Consider the following 14,424-nt stretch of genomic DNA (forward strand, 5'->3'; position numbering starts at 1 on the left):
CCGTCACCCGTTAGTGCCAGTGTCCTGGAACATTTTAAGAAATAATATTTTTGCCAGAAGATGGCATTGTATGTCCATGTGGTTTCAGATACATGTAGATTTGACCTTCTACTCACAATGAGAGTAGCATGACTCACATACACGTGGTTTGTAGGAGAAAGGAATGTTTCCAAATGGCATGCTTTTTGACGGCTCTTCAAATTTGCATGTGGTATTTGTTTACAGTAAGCAGGAAAGGTTTTTTTTTTCGCTACAGCTTTGGGTATTTCGATTTGCAGTCCAGTTTTTTGTGGAATGTTAGTGTTTTCAAATTTTTCATACGAAAAAAGAATTTTAAGTCATATCTTTAGTTTTCAGATATATAATGTTTAAAGTTATTAAATGGTAAGTACATAAGGAAAATAAAATGTGTAAAATATATATTTAAACAAAAAATAACTTAAGTAAATAAAGTATCTATAGAAATATATGTAAAGCATATGCCATTTAAATACTCTAAAGAACATTATAAAACAACACATTGATATTTCGGTAAATTCATGGATTTAGGCTTAGCAGCAAAAACCCTCCATCCCTGGTCAGACACTCGCGAGAGAGACTGCCGGCCTCAGTGATAAGCGCGTGTTTGCGCTTCCCATCGCGAAAGAGTTTAAGGATAAATAAAGCCTACTCTTAAAATATTCCATTTTCTTAAATAACTTAAAACAGCATGGTAAATTCAGTTGATGATTCAGTTTCTCTAATGTAATATCTACCATATTTTATTCTTTTTTAGTTGGAAATGTGTTACATGACTGCCGGCCTCAGTGATAAGCGCGTGTTTGCGCTTCCCATCGCGAAAGGGTTTAAGGATAAATAAAGCCTACTCTTAAAATATTCAATTTTCTTAAATAACTTAAAACAGCATGGTAAATTCAGTTGATGATTCAGTTTCTCTAATGTAATATCTACCATATTTTATTCTTTTTTAGTTGGAAATGTGTTACATGATTCTGGATTGCTGTGCACAGCAGAGAACATACGAGAAATTTTATGGATTACTAGCACAGGTAAATCTTTATTATGCTTTTAGATAATAATGGGTAAAAATAAAGATAATGTTTATGCTAAATAAATGTTTTTTTCCTTTTTATTCTAGAGATTTTGCCAGCTAAGTAAAGTTTATGTGGAGCCATTTACTGAAATTTTTGAAAATTCATACAAAACCATTCATCGACTAGAAACAAATAAATTGAGAAATGTTGCCAAGTTTTTTGCACATTTGCTGTACACAGATGCAATATCATGGATGGTAAGTTCTGTTAAAAATAAAAAAAACTAAGTGTTATTACTTAGAATTTTTCAGTGTTTTTTAATTGTTAATTATTTTCTCACATTTGATTTCTATACTTTTTTTTTTTAAATTTTGAAAGATTTGTAGCATTTAAATAAGAAATTTCATTCTATTTACTACTAACAAAAGAGAAAAATTACTAATATGGATTGCACATTCTTAAGAAAATTGCATGGTAAGTGAGCAGGGAACATGAAGCATTATGAGCAGAGGAATTATGAAGGAAACCAAATGAAAATTATTTATAAGTTAAGAAAATTTATGAAATGCTTTTCATTCTATTGCAATAATCATTGCTCACTTAATTATTCAACAAGGTAAACATATTTACTATAGATGGCAGAAAGAACTTGACATTTTATAATTGATGAGCTTCGCAGGGAAGAAAATATTAGATGCTTAAAAAAATAATAATTACAAACTTTCAAACTCCATTGTATATTTAGTTTGAAATTTTGCAAATCAAACAAATACGCCAATTACTTAAGATCCTTCCGTAAATTAAAAGAATATTGTACAAGTTAAATTGAAATATGGAATATAGATTCGGTAAAAATAAAAAAGATAAATGTCATAATAAATTTAGCTTTGAATGTATACTTTTTGAATCTTTTTTTTAAGTGTCAATATAAGTTTATGCTTCAAATCGCCTATTTTTGTATCAACTTTTATTTACATCTCCTCATTTATTGAAGCCATTGTAGTTTTTAATAAAGTATATATTTCTGCTTCAGTTTCTTTGGATTCTTTATTTAATTCTGTATTTACCTATTTTTATTTAAATTCATGTTACATTTTCTCAGCAGAAGTTAAAGTGTGGGAATTAAAATATGATTTCTAAATGTATCACTGTGAGGAAACAATCCAACTAAATTGAATGGTTATGTTTCATGCTCAATCTATAGACAGGATACCTGCACACCTGAAAAGTCATGAATTTAGGTCACTAAAAAATCTAATTTTTAAAATGGAATCCAACCCCCAATTTCATGTTGTTCCAAATATCTGAATTTCTAACAAAATCCCCACTCACAGTCATATTTTATTAAAATACAAAATGTTTTAATAGCAAATTATCTTTTAAACTGTGATTTCAGAATATTTATTATTATTATTTTTTATCAATTTAAAATTCTAGCTGAAGCAAGCCAGTCAGTGGCGAATTTTTTTTATTCCGTTTAATTAATATTTTTTATTAAAATTTTTATTTTTTTTATTTATTTTTTAGCAGAAAAAATCAGGAGTATTTCTTTCCTTTCCTATGAACAAGAAAAGTATCTTTAGAATATAATTCTGCAAGAAAAAAGAAAAAAAAATTATTTGCTTTCATATTTTTTTCAGCTATTTTATTGCTTCAACTCTTTCTTTACTCTGTTTTTTAAATTTAAAATCTATAAATATGGAGATGCAGAGTATAATAGTTTTGGTTATACCTATCATTTCAATTAATGTTATTATAATGCTTTTTTAAATTTATTATTGTTTTTGTCGGAGAATAATTCTTGGAATTAGTCATGAGAAGTCATAGATTTGAAAATCTAAAATGTAGCTGATACTCTGTATAGAATCCAAGGTATTAAAATGCCTCAAACGTTTCATTAAAATAAACACCTTAATTTACTTCATCTGACCCCTTAGTTTATTTGAACAAATCTGAGTAAAACATATGAGTTTTAAGTACCTTTTTTTTATATGTTTAAAATCTAAGATTTTTATTTCTGCTAAATATTTTCTGATATATTGAACAACTGCCTAATAAAGTTGGTTTTCTAGGTATTAAAGATTATAAAATTGAATGAGGAAGATACTACCTCATCTAGTAGAATTTTTATTAAAATTCTCTTTCAAGAACTTTGTGAATATATGGGATTGCCAAAGCTAAATGAACGAGTGAAAGATGCGTAAGTTTATCTTTTAATGTTTCACGTTTTACTTTTTTTTTTAGTTAAACTGCGATTTAAAGAAAAAGCTATTGCTTGGAATTTTTTACTTGGTAACTGCATTTTGTTGATTATTATTTATTAATCAAGAAATCATTGACGATTTTCTTGTAATTAAGGTAAAACTTATATTTATTGCTCCCTCACTTTTCATAAAAAAAAAAAAAATTCTAGCACTGATCTTGAAGACCTTTAAAAAAAATTCTGAAAAATAATTTGAAGCCTTTTGCATCATTAACAAATTTTATTGTTTATAATATGCATCGTGTTAATACACATCTTCAATATTCCACTCTTTTTTCTTTCGCATTATTATTATTATTTTGGTTTATTTTTGCACTGAAAAATGATTGTATTCTAAAGCACTTCAAAATAATATGTTGATATTTGTATTTGCTATTATATTTAAAAGCAACTGGTAAAAAGTATGTACATAGGCTTAGGTATATGTGATTGTTAAAATGCATATTAAGTTACTTTATGATTTCTTTTTGAATTTTTTAATATTTATCTTTATTTTACTTTGAAATGAGGTTCAAGTATTGAGTTGCAACTTTCTTGAATGTCATTTAGGTTTGGAATAACTAAGTCTAATTATTAAGTTCAGTTAGCGGAGTCAATCAATTATCTAAGTCTAATTATCAGCGTGTACAAAAGGTTTGGAAACTGTCAAATATCTAGAACAGGGGTTTCCAACTTACATGAGGCCGGGGGCCACAATTAAAAACACAAATCAAATGGCGGGCCGCAACTTTATCAAAAATTTTTGTAGGACTCTTTTATGTTTGAAGAAACATTAAATATTACTGTCAGAGTTTTACCAAGTTGTACAAAACAAAAGTATTGAATTACAAATTAAAATAAGAAGTAGATTTTTAAAAATATTTAATTGTTATTAATAATAATTTTAAAGACATAAATAAATAATAAAAATTCGGGCTACAATAACTTTAATGTGCACCTAAATTGTATTAAACAATTAATGTGCAACAGATATCTAATTGTTAAGGTATTAAAACTTACATAGTAGCACACAAAATATTCAATGAGAAAATTGAGGTTTGTCTGCTGCAACCACCAGAGAATCGATATTTACATTTTAAATTTACAAACGTGTGTGTAAATATTTTCGTCCAAAATAAGTGGTTTCAAAAAGTTAAATCGGAGAATTTCTTCGAGATAATTTTTGATACACACATGCTAAATTATATTCACAAAATACAAAAAAAATGAATAAAAAAGAGCAACATACGCAATTATTTTTGTATTTGAATAAATATTTTCTTGGATGCAAAACCTGAAAAATAGATTTGTTTGGTATGTTAAATTTCATAGAAACGAAGAAAATAGGTTTTTATTAACGAGAAAAGTATTTTAAACCCAAATAGAATTTTTAACAAAAATTGTCCGCAAAGAAATGACAACATTTTAGTTCGCCGGCCACAAAAAAAGGCTTCGCGGGCCGGATGCGACCCCCGGGCCGCCAGTTGGAAACTCCTGATCTAGAATATAATACATAATATCCAGAAATATACATAAGATCAAAAGGTGAAACGACGCATTTAATATTTTTTTTAAAGCTATCCAATAGTAGCAAACTCACTCTTCAGGTGAGGCAGGGGATGGCAAGTAAATCTTAAATATGAACCACTACTATTTATTGCAAATTCAGATTCTCCAGAAAAAACTAACCCTATTTGAGCTGTAGGTTTTTATACATTTTAATAGTGCTGTAATCGAGAAAAATTGAATAGGGATAATCTGTTTGAAATGCTAAATCTCAAGACTTATTATATTAAGAAGATAAAACTAAACACATTTAAATTTTTTGTATTAATTTTTTATTATCTGGAAAAAAATATTTTTAATTTTATTCAATTTGATGGATCTGATCTGATTACAGAGAAGACTGATCTGATTTTTTCTGGAGAATCCAATTGTGCAATAAAAAAATAAAAGTTCATATTTAAAATTACAAAGTTGCCCCCATCCCACCCCCTTGAGGTGGGGGTGCAAGATTCAGTTTGATATCATTGAATAGCTTTTAAAAAATATTTAATGTCGCTATTTCACTTTTTTCCATCTCATATATATTTCTCGAGATGTTTGGCTGTTTCCAAATTTTGTTTACATCCTGTATATGTATAGTTTGTCAAAGTTAAGAACTCCTGTCGCCACAAAGTCTGAGGCTATCTGGTGCTATGGAAACAAGAATGATGCATTTTAGGGAGGGTAGCTTCACTCTAGAACTAACACAATAAACCAAAGAAAGAGATTGCCTTTCTCTCGCCGATCCCAGCCAAAACCACTCAAAAACAGTGACCCCGCACACCCCTACTTGAAATAGTCATACCTCATTACTATAGTCACCGCCACCGGTCCAGACGAATGTCTGAGGAGTTTTGATTTTAGACAAACTATATGATATCTTACGTAAATTTTGCACTTTTAATTTTTTTCTGTTATTCTTTTTTATGTTTATATTTTTTAATAAAATTTTCTTTCATTGCTTAAAGTTAGCTTGGTGTGTAATTATTTGCAATCTGAATAAATTTCATTTCCTCAACTTCATCTACAAAACTCATGTCTCGTATACTCTAAGTTACGAAAATATGAGCTTCAAAAAACTGTAACTTTTGGAATTCTGTATACAATAACAACTAAACAATTAATGTTTCATTTTACTGTTGTGTGAACTAATGTTTTTGTTTATATTTTATAAACAGAACACTTCAAGAAGCTTTTGATGGACTCTTTCCTCGAGATCACCCTCATAATACAAGATTTGCTATTAACTTCTTTACTTCCATTGGATTGGGAGGTCTAACGTAAGTTTTTATTTAATTACTCTTTAAAAAGTTTTTTTTTTCTAAAATTACTTAATCTTATAAAGTTTTTGCAATTTTTATTTTAAGGTAAGTGTTTATTGTGTGAGATACATGTTTCAGATTAAGCTCAGTTATTTCAGATTTAGTGAGACAAGTTATCTCAGATTTAATATACAGTAGGGAACTGATTATCCGGAACGATCGTGATCATCGCTATTCCGGATAACTGATTTTTCCGGTTTTCTGAAACGCTATAAAAAGCCGTTTTTTTATTGTTGAACCCAACTAAAAAAAAAAATTGTTTGGAAATAATCTTAAAAAGAAGAAAAAACGATGAAATAATACACTAATGATTGTTTCCAAAATGATGGTAAGGTAAACATCTTTCAAAAAAGAAAGAGAAATCCTAAAATCTTATGAGGAAAAAAAATTATTTTTTGAAAATATGGCGGGAAAATTTATCGAATTTCGTTCCGGTTTTTTGGTTTTCTGATTTCCGGATAACGGGTTCTGTACTGTAGTTTGAAATTTTATAGCCATCGAGCAAGGTTCAGTTTCAAAAAATGACTTCAAAGAAAAAATTTCTAATCATAATATATTTTATTTATTTTATAACTTTATTTATTTTATATTCTTTAACAGCGGACCAGATTCTGAGTTTATGACTATCAATGTTCAACTCTGTAGCCTTGTAATTTTTAACCTTAGCCAGAAGGCCAGAGAACTCCTAAATTGAGCATTGGGACAAACTAGCTTTCTGTGAAGACTTTTTGATGGAATTAATCTGCCTTTGCCTTGCATGGAAAGGAAAATCTCCCATAGTTTGCCTGACAGCTAGGGAATTATAACCCATGATCCGTCAACAACTTAAGATATTTTTCAACTCTGCTGCATTTTTCAAGATATTGAGATATGAAATTCAAGCAAAAAATCTCTTGATCATTTTGTAATGGCTAATATAATCAAGAAAAAAGTTCTTGGTCAGAAACTAGTTATTTTATCATGATCATGTAAAGTCTCTAAAAATTATTTTTTTAATGTATATAGTGCTTAAAAATATTTTTTGAGTGCTTAAAAGGTGCTTATTTTTTGTGGAAAGATTTGGCTACGCGTCTTGCCAGATCCTTAGCCCCCACATTGCACATCGTTATTTCCCTTTTATTGGTTGTCAGTTTTCATTTAATTAATTTCGCTTGTAAATTGATTAATCTGATAGCATTTTTAATAATTTCTCTTTATTCCGTGTTGTTGCACTGATAATGCTACTTGTATAGTTCCCAAATAATCGATCCTGTCTCTGTTAACTACGTTTTAACTTAACTGTATATAAGATGTATGATGGCTGGCTTTATTGTTAATGTAACTTTTTAAAAGATACATTAATTTTTTTTCTTTGCGATAAAGTCAAGTAAAATAAATTCAACTTTTCTTATTTCTCATGTCAATTATTTGTCATTTATACATCTAAATACATGGGTTGATATAATATAATAGTATTCTAATTTTAAATAATTGTTTTTATTTGTAGAACACTTTTTTTTCACATTGAATAATAAATTGTGAAGCATTGCAATATCAAATCTTAAATGTTTTTTTATGAAAATTTGATGTCTATAATGAATATGTGACATAAAATTTTGTTTGAATTTTTCTGGGCAAGTCAATGAATTTTATTTTATAATTAATTTTTTTCTGTTTTGTTTCCATTATTAGTGATGAACTTCGTGAACACCTTAAAAATTTACCTAAAAATCCTGTTCTGCCTCCCCAAAATGATAATGAATCATCTGTAGAAGAAAATTCATCGTCTTCATCCTCATCATCTTCCAGTAGCTCGTCATCTTCTTCATCCGAATCAGAGTCTGAACAAGAAAGTAAGACATTTTTAATAATTTACTGATTCTTTCTGTTCTGTGATTTCTATCAAAACAATAGTTAACAATAACAATAGTAAAACAATAAGTTTTAATAACATGAATTTTATTAGTAACTGTGATCAAGAATTTTTTTTTAAAAAATGCCACCTATCAATTTTTTTTCAAGACCATTAGATTTATTTTAAATGCGTTTGCCATTATGGCGACAGTTTTACATCAAGCTGTTTTTTAGTATTATTTTCAGATAGATAGTGTACAAGCTTCTGAAATTTTTACTTGGTAAGAGTACAATACACAAAAATATCTTGTCTTGGGCTGGTTAATTTCATGGAGTTTTTTACAATCTGAACTTATTGTATCATTTAAATATATTTATGTACTCTGAACCACTCTTACATATGCTAATATGTTTAATGCATTGTAATCTGTATGTAAAATTTATGCTTGTGTGGCTTGTATAAACTTAAGTCCATATGTATGCGTACATTTAACGCAATTTAAATAAATTCAGTAGAGTCTCTGACTTACATGTTTTGAGGTATATTTTCAAACTTAAAATTTTAAAATAAAAAGATTTTGTGAGTTTTCACTATAAAAAAGACAACTCGTATATGCTGTTAATTGTAAATAAACAAATTGAATTGATATATTCAAAGTGTTAAAAGTTTAAAAAATCAATTTTGATTCTTTAAAGCGAGAAAATTTTCTAAATATTTATGTGTATAACATAATGCTTTTATATTCGAATCTGACGTTATTGTCTATTTACCGTTAGTTTCTATTTACAGGTATCATATAGACAGGTCTAAATATATCAGAATGGTTGAAGGCAAATGACGTGCCTTCATATTCCAAAAAACAGAATTCAAATTGTTTCAAATTCGATGAATTAAACCCAAAGGATGAAAATTAATTAGAAAGGATCATGCTCATTAAGAAAAGATAAATAAATATTTGTGTATCTCTGATAACTCATTTCAGTTCTATTGGATGTTCTATTACATTCAATATATTCACTAGACTTTGTGCCCTCAAATTTCCAAACATTAATATTCTGTTTACCTGATAAAGATTGCGGAATATATTGTCATATATATAATTTTATAAATATTTTACATAATTTAAATATGCTATGTTTCAATTTTTCTTAAAAATTGGCATAAACTTTCTAGACAACTCAATATTTTCGGTCACTTTATAAACCCTTTCCTTTTGCAATTTACATTATAAAATAGATGTTTCTAACTTGTTCTCTAAGTGCAAGCTTACACATTTTTTTAAGAGAGTGTTTGGTCACAAAAGGGACTTATTGAAAATATTTTCATGTTCTTTGCTACAAAAATCCAAAACAATGACTAGTTTTTAAATTTGTCTAAGCACATTAAAAAAAATGCATAAATTTTTACTCTGTTCTTACATTGTAAAAAATCCAAAATAATTATGAGGTTTTAAAATGTCATAACACAAGTGCTGCAATTTATTACACATCAAATACTTATGTAAGTTTGCCAATTGAAACTTATTAACATAGCCAGAGGTCTGTTTTAAAGAAATTGGTCTTCACAAAATATTTTAGCTTAAAAACGGACCCTTAACAAAATATTTTATTTTTTATTCACACTGTTCTCAAATTTGTTTATCTTCATGATTAATGATTTGTAAATCGAAAATAGTAAATAAAGGAAGACAGATCTAAAAGAACCGCCAAGTTTTTGTGAAGTCTTTGCCTGCTCCCTTCTTTCAGTCTCTCCTCATGCACCATTCTTCCCACCGTTTCTCCTCCTCTGCCATCCTTTCCTCTCTTGCCGATGACATCAGTGATTGGCACTCTGACTTAGCATGTAGCAGAACAGAAAACGCTACGAGCAGGGCATTCTCGTCCCGTCATATTTTATTTATTTCCTTGATTTTGCAAATTTATCTATCTCGCTATTGTCTTATTTTATTTATATTTTGTAGCTTAACCCCTTCAAAATCAAATACTAAATTTATAAATTCCGATCCGCAATCTGGAAAATATGTTCTCAATAGTTTAATTAGGAGAGCGTTCTAAAACTTGGATCCCTTAATGTTAATTTTCCTGCTTGTGTATTTCGCTTCTAGAACTTTTAAGGGAATCGAAAAATTTCTGCACGCAATTCTAGAATTCGTTTATCAAAAGATAACTCCATGCAAATAAAAACTTTTATTAAATATTTATTATTTTACCTAATAATGGTCTAAAAAATTTTAAATTGTGAAGTGTACAAATTTTTGCATCATAAAAATTTTTTTTACATGGTAATATACAACATTTGATCAAAATCGGTCGAATAGTTCCTGAGAAATTGAATTTACTGTAGGGCTATTTTTGGTGGTGGGGGGGGGGTCAGAAATCCGAAACTCTAGAAAGAAAGGTATGTTTATTCAGAAGTTCCTTTTTTGTGTTTGACTTATCTCAAAATATAGTCTGCACTTATTAATTGCATATTCACCTCCTCATTGCATGTTCACCTCCTCAAGCCATTAAGACTGAGTCCTAAAACCTAAAGATCCAATCTAAAATTATCTAGGAAGATCCGTTTTTTTACATTTTTATTAATATTTTATTGTACATTTTAGTAAGTGATATTTTTTGTTTTCTTTTAGTAAATAAATAATTTATATTTATTCATAAAATATTTTTTAATAAAAACTATTTTATACCAATTTTTTTAAATAAAATTTTATAAATTTACTTAATATGTAACACATTAAAAGTGATCCATAAGCTGTGTTTTTTTAAGTATATCAATTGGAATTTTTAAAAATTTAAGTGATTTTGTTTTCAATATTCGTCAAACATTCATCATTTGAGTAGTATAGGCTAAATATAGAATATTTGTATGTTGCATCTCTAATTTAGTGGCAGCAATTAGCATTTCTTTTTGAAAATGTACTTTTTTTTTATTACAATTTTACAGTGTTGAGTATAATCTTGTATCTATTTATAATTTAAAAACTCCTTGAAAGAGTTTTTTGCAATGACAGGATCCTATTTGTACACAGGGTTCTTGCTGTCCTAAAATATCCTAAAAAAGTGCTAAAATTTCCCCCCAACTTTTTTAGGGCCTAAAAAGTGCTAAAATTTCTTCTGAGTGCTAAAAAAGTGCTAAATATCTTTTATTTTGGCGTTTTGAAAATTTTTTTGAGTGATCGGATTCCTTAAATCGGTTTCCCTAAATCCTTAAATTCTGTTGCCTTCAGCTCTCCTGCTGCCTCTATCTTTTTAGAAGAATCTTGATTGGGGAAAGAAGTTCTTTCTTCTGAAATTTTATGGGCTTTAAAAGTTGTAGAAAGCTACTACTCCTATAATTCTTCCAAAGACACTGGAGAATTATTTAGTACAATGCTTCCAGACAGTTCAATAGCACGTCATTTCGCCTGCAGTGAATCTAAGTGTGTATATCTCTGTCATTTTGGACTTGCACCTCATTTTTAGCATGCTACTTCTGAAGTGCATTGATAATGCCAAGTTTTATGCATTGCTTTTTGATGAGTCTTTGAACAAAGCGACACAGCAGAAGCAGTTGGATATAGATATCCACTTTTGGAACCCAGATAAGAACATTGTAGAGACGCGATACTTAACATCAGCTTTTCTGGGCCATTCTGCAGCAGATGACCTTTTAGCCTGCTTTTATGCATCAGTCAAAAATGTAGACCTGAAGAAATTATTGCAGATTTCTATGGACGGTCCTGCTGTCAATTGGAAGTTTTATAATAATATTCAAGAAGATTTGTTAAAAGAACATGGTGTTCAATGCAATGCAATAGGAAGTTGTGGGCTTCATATTTTAAATAATGCATTCTACAAAGGTGAATCTGAAACAGAATGGCTCATTGGTTCCATCCTGAGCTCAATCTTCTATCTTTTTAAAGATTCACCCACAAGAAAAGAAGATTTTATTAATCAATTAACTGAGAACAAATTACCACTAAAATTTTGTAACCACCGTTGGCTGGAAAATGCACCTGCAGCTGAAAGAGCAATATTGCTTTGGAATGATCTGAAATCTTATGTGAAAAATGTTGGCAAGTTTAGAAAAGTGAAATGTAAATCCTTTTTAACTTTACAAGAAGCAATAAAAGACAAATTAATTCTTGTTAAGCTGAACTTTTTCTTAAATGTGTCGGAGGTAGTTTCACCGTTTTTGAAACTGTATCAAGCAGATCGGCCACTTTTACCATTTTTTGCTGCAGATATCCAGGATTTGGTAGTACATAGTGTGCAATTATATAACATTCTGAAGCCAGAATCTATAGAAAACTTAAATTCTCTGGAGAAACTGTGCCATTTTAATTTTTGTGATGAAAAGAATTATGTCTCTCTGACAGAAATCAGTGTAGGTTTCAAAGGTGACCAAATTTTAAAGCAGCTGTTGGCCTCAACAGTTATTTCTGACCGGGATCATATGAATATAAAGAAAGATTGCAGAAAGTTTTAAAATGTTAGAAACTTTACTAGAGAAATGTCCAATAAACTATTCTGTTGTAAGAAACGTTGCTTGCATCAATCCAAAATTAATGTCAGATAACAAAAGCAAGTGTGTTCTAAAAATGAGAAACATATTAAATTACTTAAGTCAAAAAAAGAAAATTGGGGAAAAAGATTGTGACAAAATTAAGCTGCAATTTGCATCATGTATAGATTATTTATGTAATTTTTACTTCATGAATCGTGAAACACTTTATTTGTATATTTTTAATATCATGTATAGATTAAGTATGTTATTTTTACTTTACATCAAGTGCTAATTTTTTTTTCTTAGTCCTAAAAAAGTCCTAATTTTTTTTTTGAAATAATTGAGCAAGAACCCTGGTACAAATTCACCAAAGCAGGACCCTGGTTGAAAGAATGTGACTTAACATTACTTTTAGATTCACTAATTGTGGGTAGATTTTTTACAAAATGCCTGGACAGACCCCTGATAGCAAAATACTTAAAATAAACTTGAAAACTATGAAGATCAATAAAAAAATCTAATATTAAAATATTTTGTGATGTTTAAATTGATGATTTCTCTTCAAAATAAATTTTTTTAAATCGGCGATTTAAATCAACAAACTCTGCCTAAATATTTACATTTTGTTGACAATGCCTCATAGATAACACATCTATGAGACATTTACAGAAATGTGCAAGTTCGTCCTTATGAAGATCTTACTGAAATTTTTTATTTCTCAAAATATTTTCATTTTGTTTTGAAGAATTATTGTATAATAATAAAATTTCCTTTAAATAATTTTGTTTTTTAATGTCATGTAGTTAATTTGTAGCAGTGTATAATATTTTACTTCATGTGTGAAATTTGCATTACAGACATCTTAATGCAAATTTAAAAATGCAATATTGTTTATACCGTCATTCGATTCATTACATTGCAGAACTAATAACATTATCTAACTAAACATTGTTATTATAATAACATAATAATTATATTGTGATTGCGTTGATATACTCTTTTGTTAAAATGAATCAGGGCTAACATTTAATATATTCATATTAAATAATTTAATAATTAATTCTTATGTATTTAAACATACATTTTATGAAGTTGAATTTTTACTATTCATTACTTAACTATATTATACTTTATATAATATGAGAATTTAATATTTTTTTTAATTATATTACAGCTTGGAGAAAACAAACTCAGAAAAGACAGAAAAAATGACAACTCAGTAATAACATTGTATCATTTTGATTTGTACATAATAAATTTATTTTAAATAACTTGTTTTATAATTATCTCTGTATACAACTCATTGTAAAAAATTTACATGTTTTTTTAGTACTTTAGCCTTGTAGCATTTCTATGCCTTGTGTTACCAGTAGCTATGTAATAACTTTCAACTTAAAATAATTATAAAATATTATGTTATCTAATGATACATTAGCAACTCTAAACCAAGGAGCGACTGAACAGATTTTTCTCTTATGAAATGTTTCTAACCTCAAATTATCACATTAAAACATCCTTATATAACCTGTTACATTATTGTTTTTAGTTTTTATAATACAGTAGGGAACCGATTATCCGGACCATCGCTATTCCGGATAACTGATTTTTCCGGATCTCTGAATCGCTACAAAAAGCAGTTTTTTTTTTATTGTTAAACCCAACTACAAAAAAAAAATTTGGAAATAGTCTTAAAAAAAAGAAAAAACGGTGAAGTAATACACTAATGATTATTTCTAAAATGATGGTAAGATAAACATCTTTCAAAAAAGAAAAAATCCTAAAATCTTATGAGGAAAATAACATTTTTTTAAAAAAAATGGAGGGAAATTTTATCGAATTTCGTTCTGGTTTTCTGATTTCCGGATAATGGGTTCTGTACCGTATAATAAAATCCTAAACTTATTTTGTTAATTCTGCCTATTATACTGCAATTTTCTTTTGCATCAGCAATAGTGTTAGTCA

The 14,424-nt window shown here is 28.3% G+C and overlaps 1 protein-coding gene across 1 annotated transcript in view; it reads left to right on the top strand.

Annotated features, from left to right (window-relative positions):
- The window catches only part of ncm (pre-mRNA-splicing factor nucampholin), a 45,055-nt gene extending 31,322 nt beyond the window's left edge, over positions 1 to 13,733 (top strand). The window contains exons 18-23 of the mRNA XM_043046869.3: positions 972 to 1,049; positions 1,139 to 1,291; positions 3,107 to 3,234; positions 6,000 to 6,101; positions 7,815 to 7,975; positions 13,637 to 13,733. Of these exons, the coding sequence (XP_042902803.2) occupies positions 972 to 1,049; positions 1,139 to 1,291; positions 3,107 to 3,234; positions 6,000 to 6,101; positions 7,815 to 7,975; positions 13,637 to 13,674 (660 nt within the window). The 3' untranslated portion in view covers positions 13,675 to 13,733. The remainder of the gene's footprint in view (positions 1 to 971; positions 1,050 to 1,138; positions 1,292 to 3,106; positions 3,235 to 5,999; positions 6,102 to 7,814; positions 7,976 to 13,636) is intronic.
- The last annotated feature ends 691 nt before the right edge of the window (positions 13,734 to 14,424 follow it).

The sequence above is a fragment of the Parasteatoda tepidariorum genome, chromosome 7, assembly GCF_982258835.1.
Source record: "Parasteatoda tepidariorum strain Cologne lab strain chromosome 7, Ptep-v5.0, whole genome shotgun sequence".
NCBI lineage: Eukaryota > Metazoa > Arthropoda > Arachnida > Araneae > Theridiidae > Parasteatoda > Parasteatoda tepidariorum.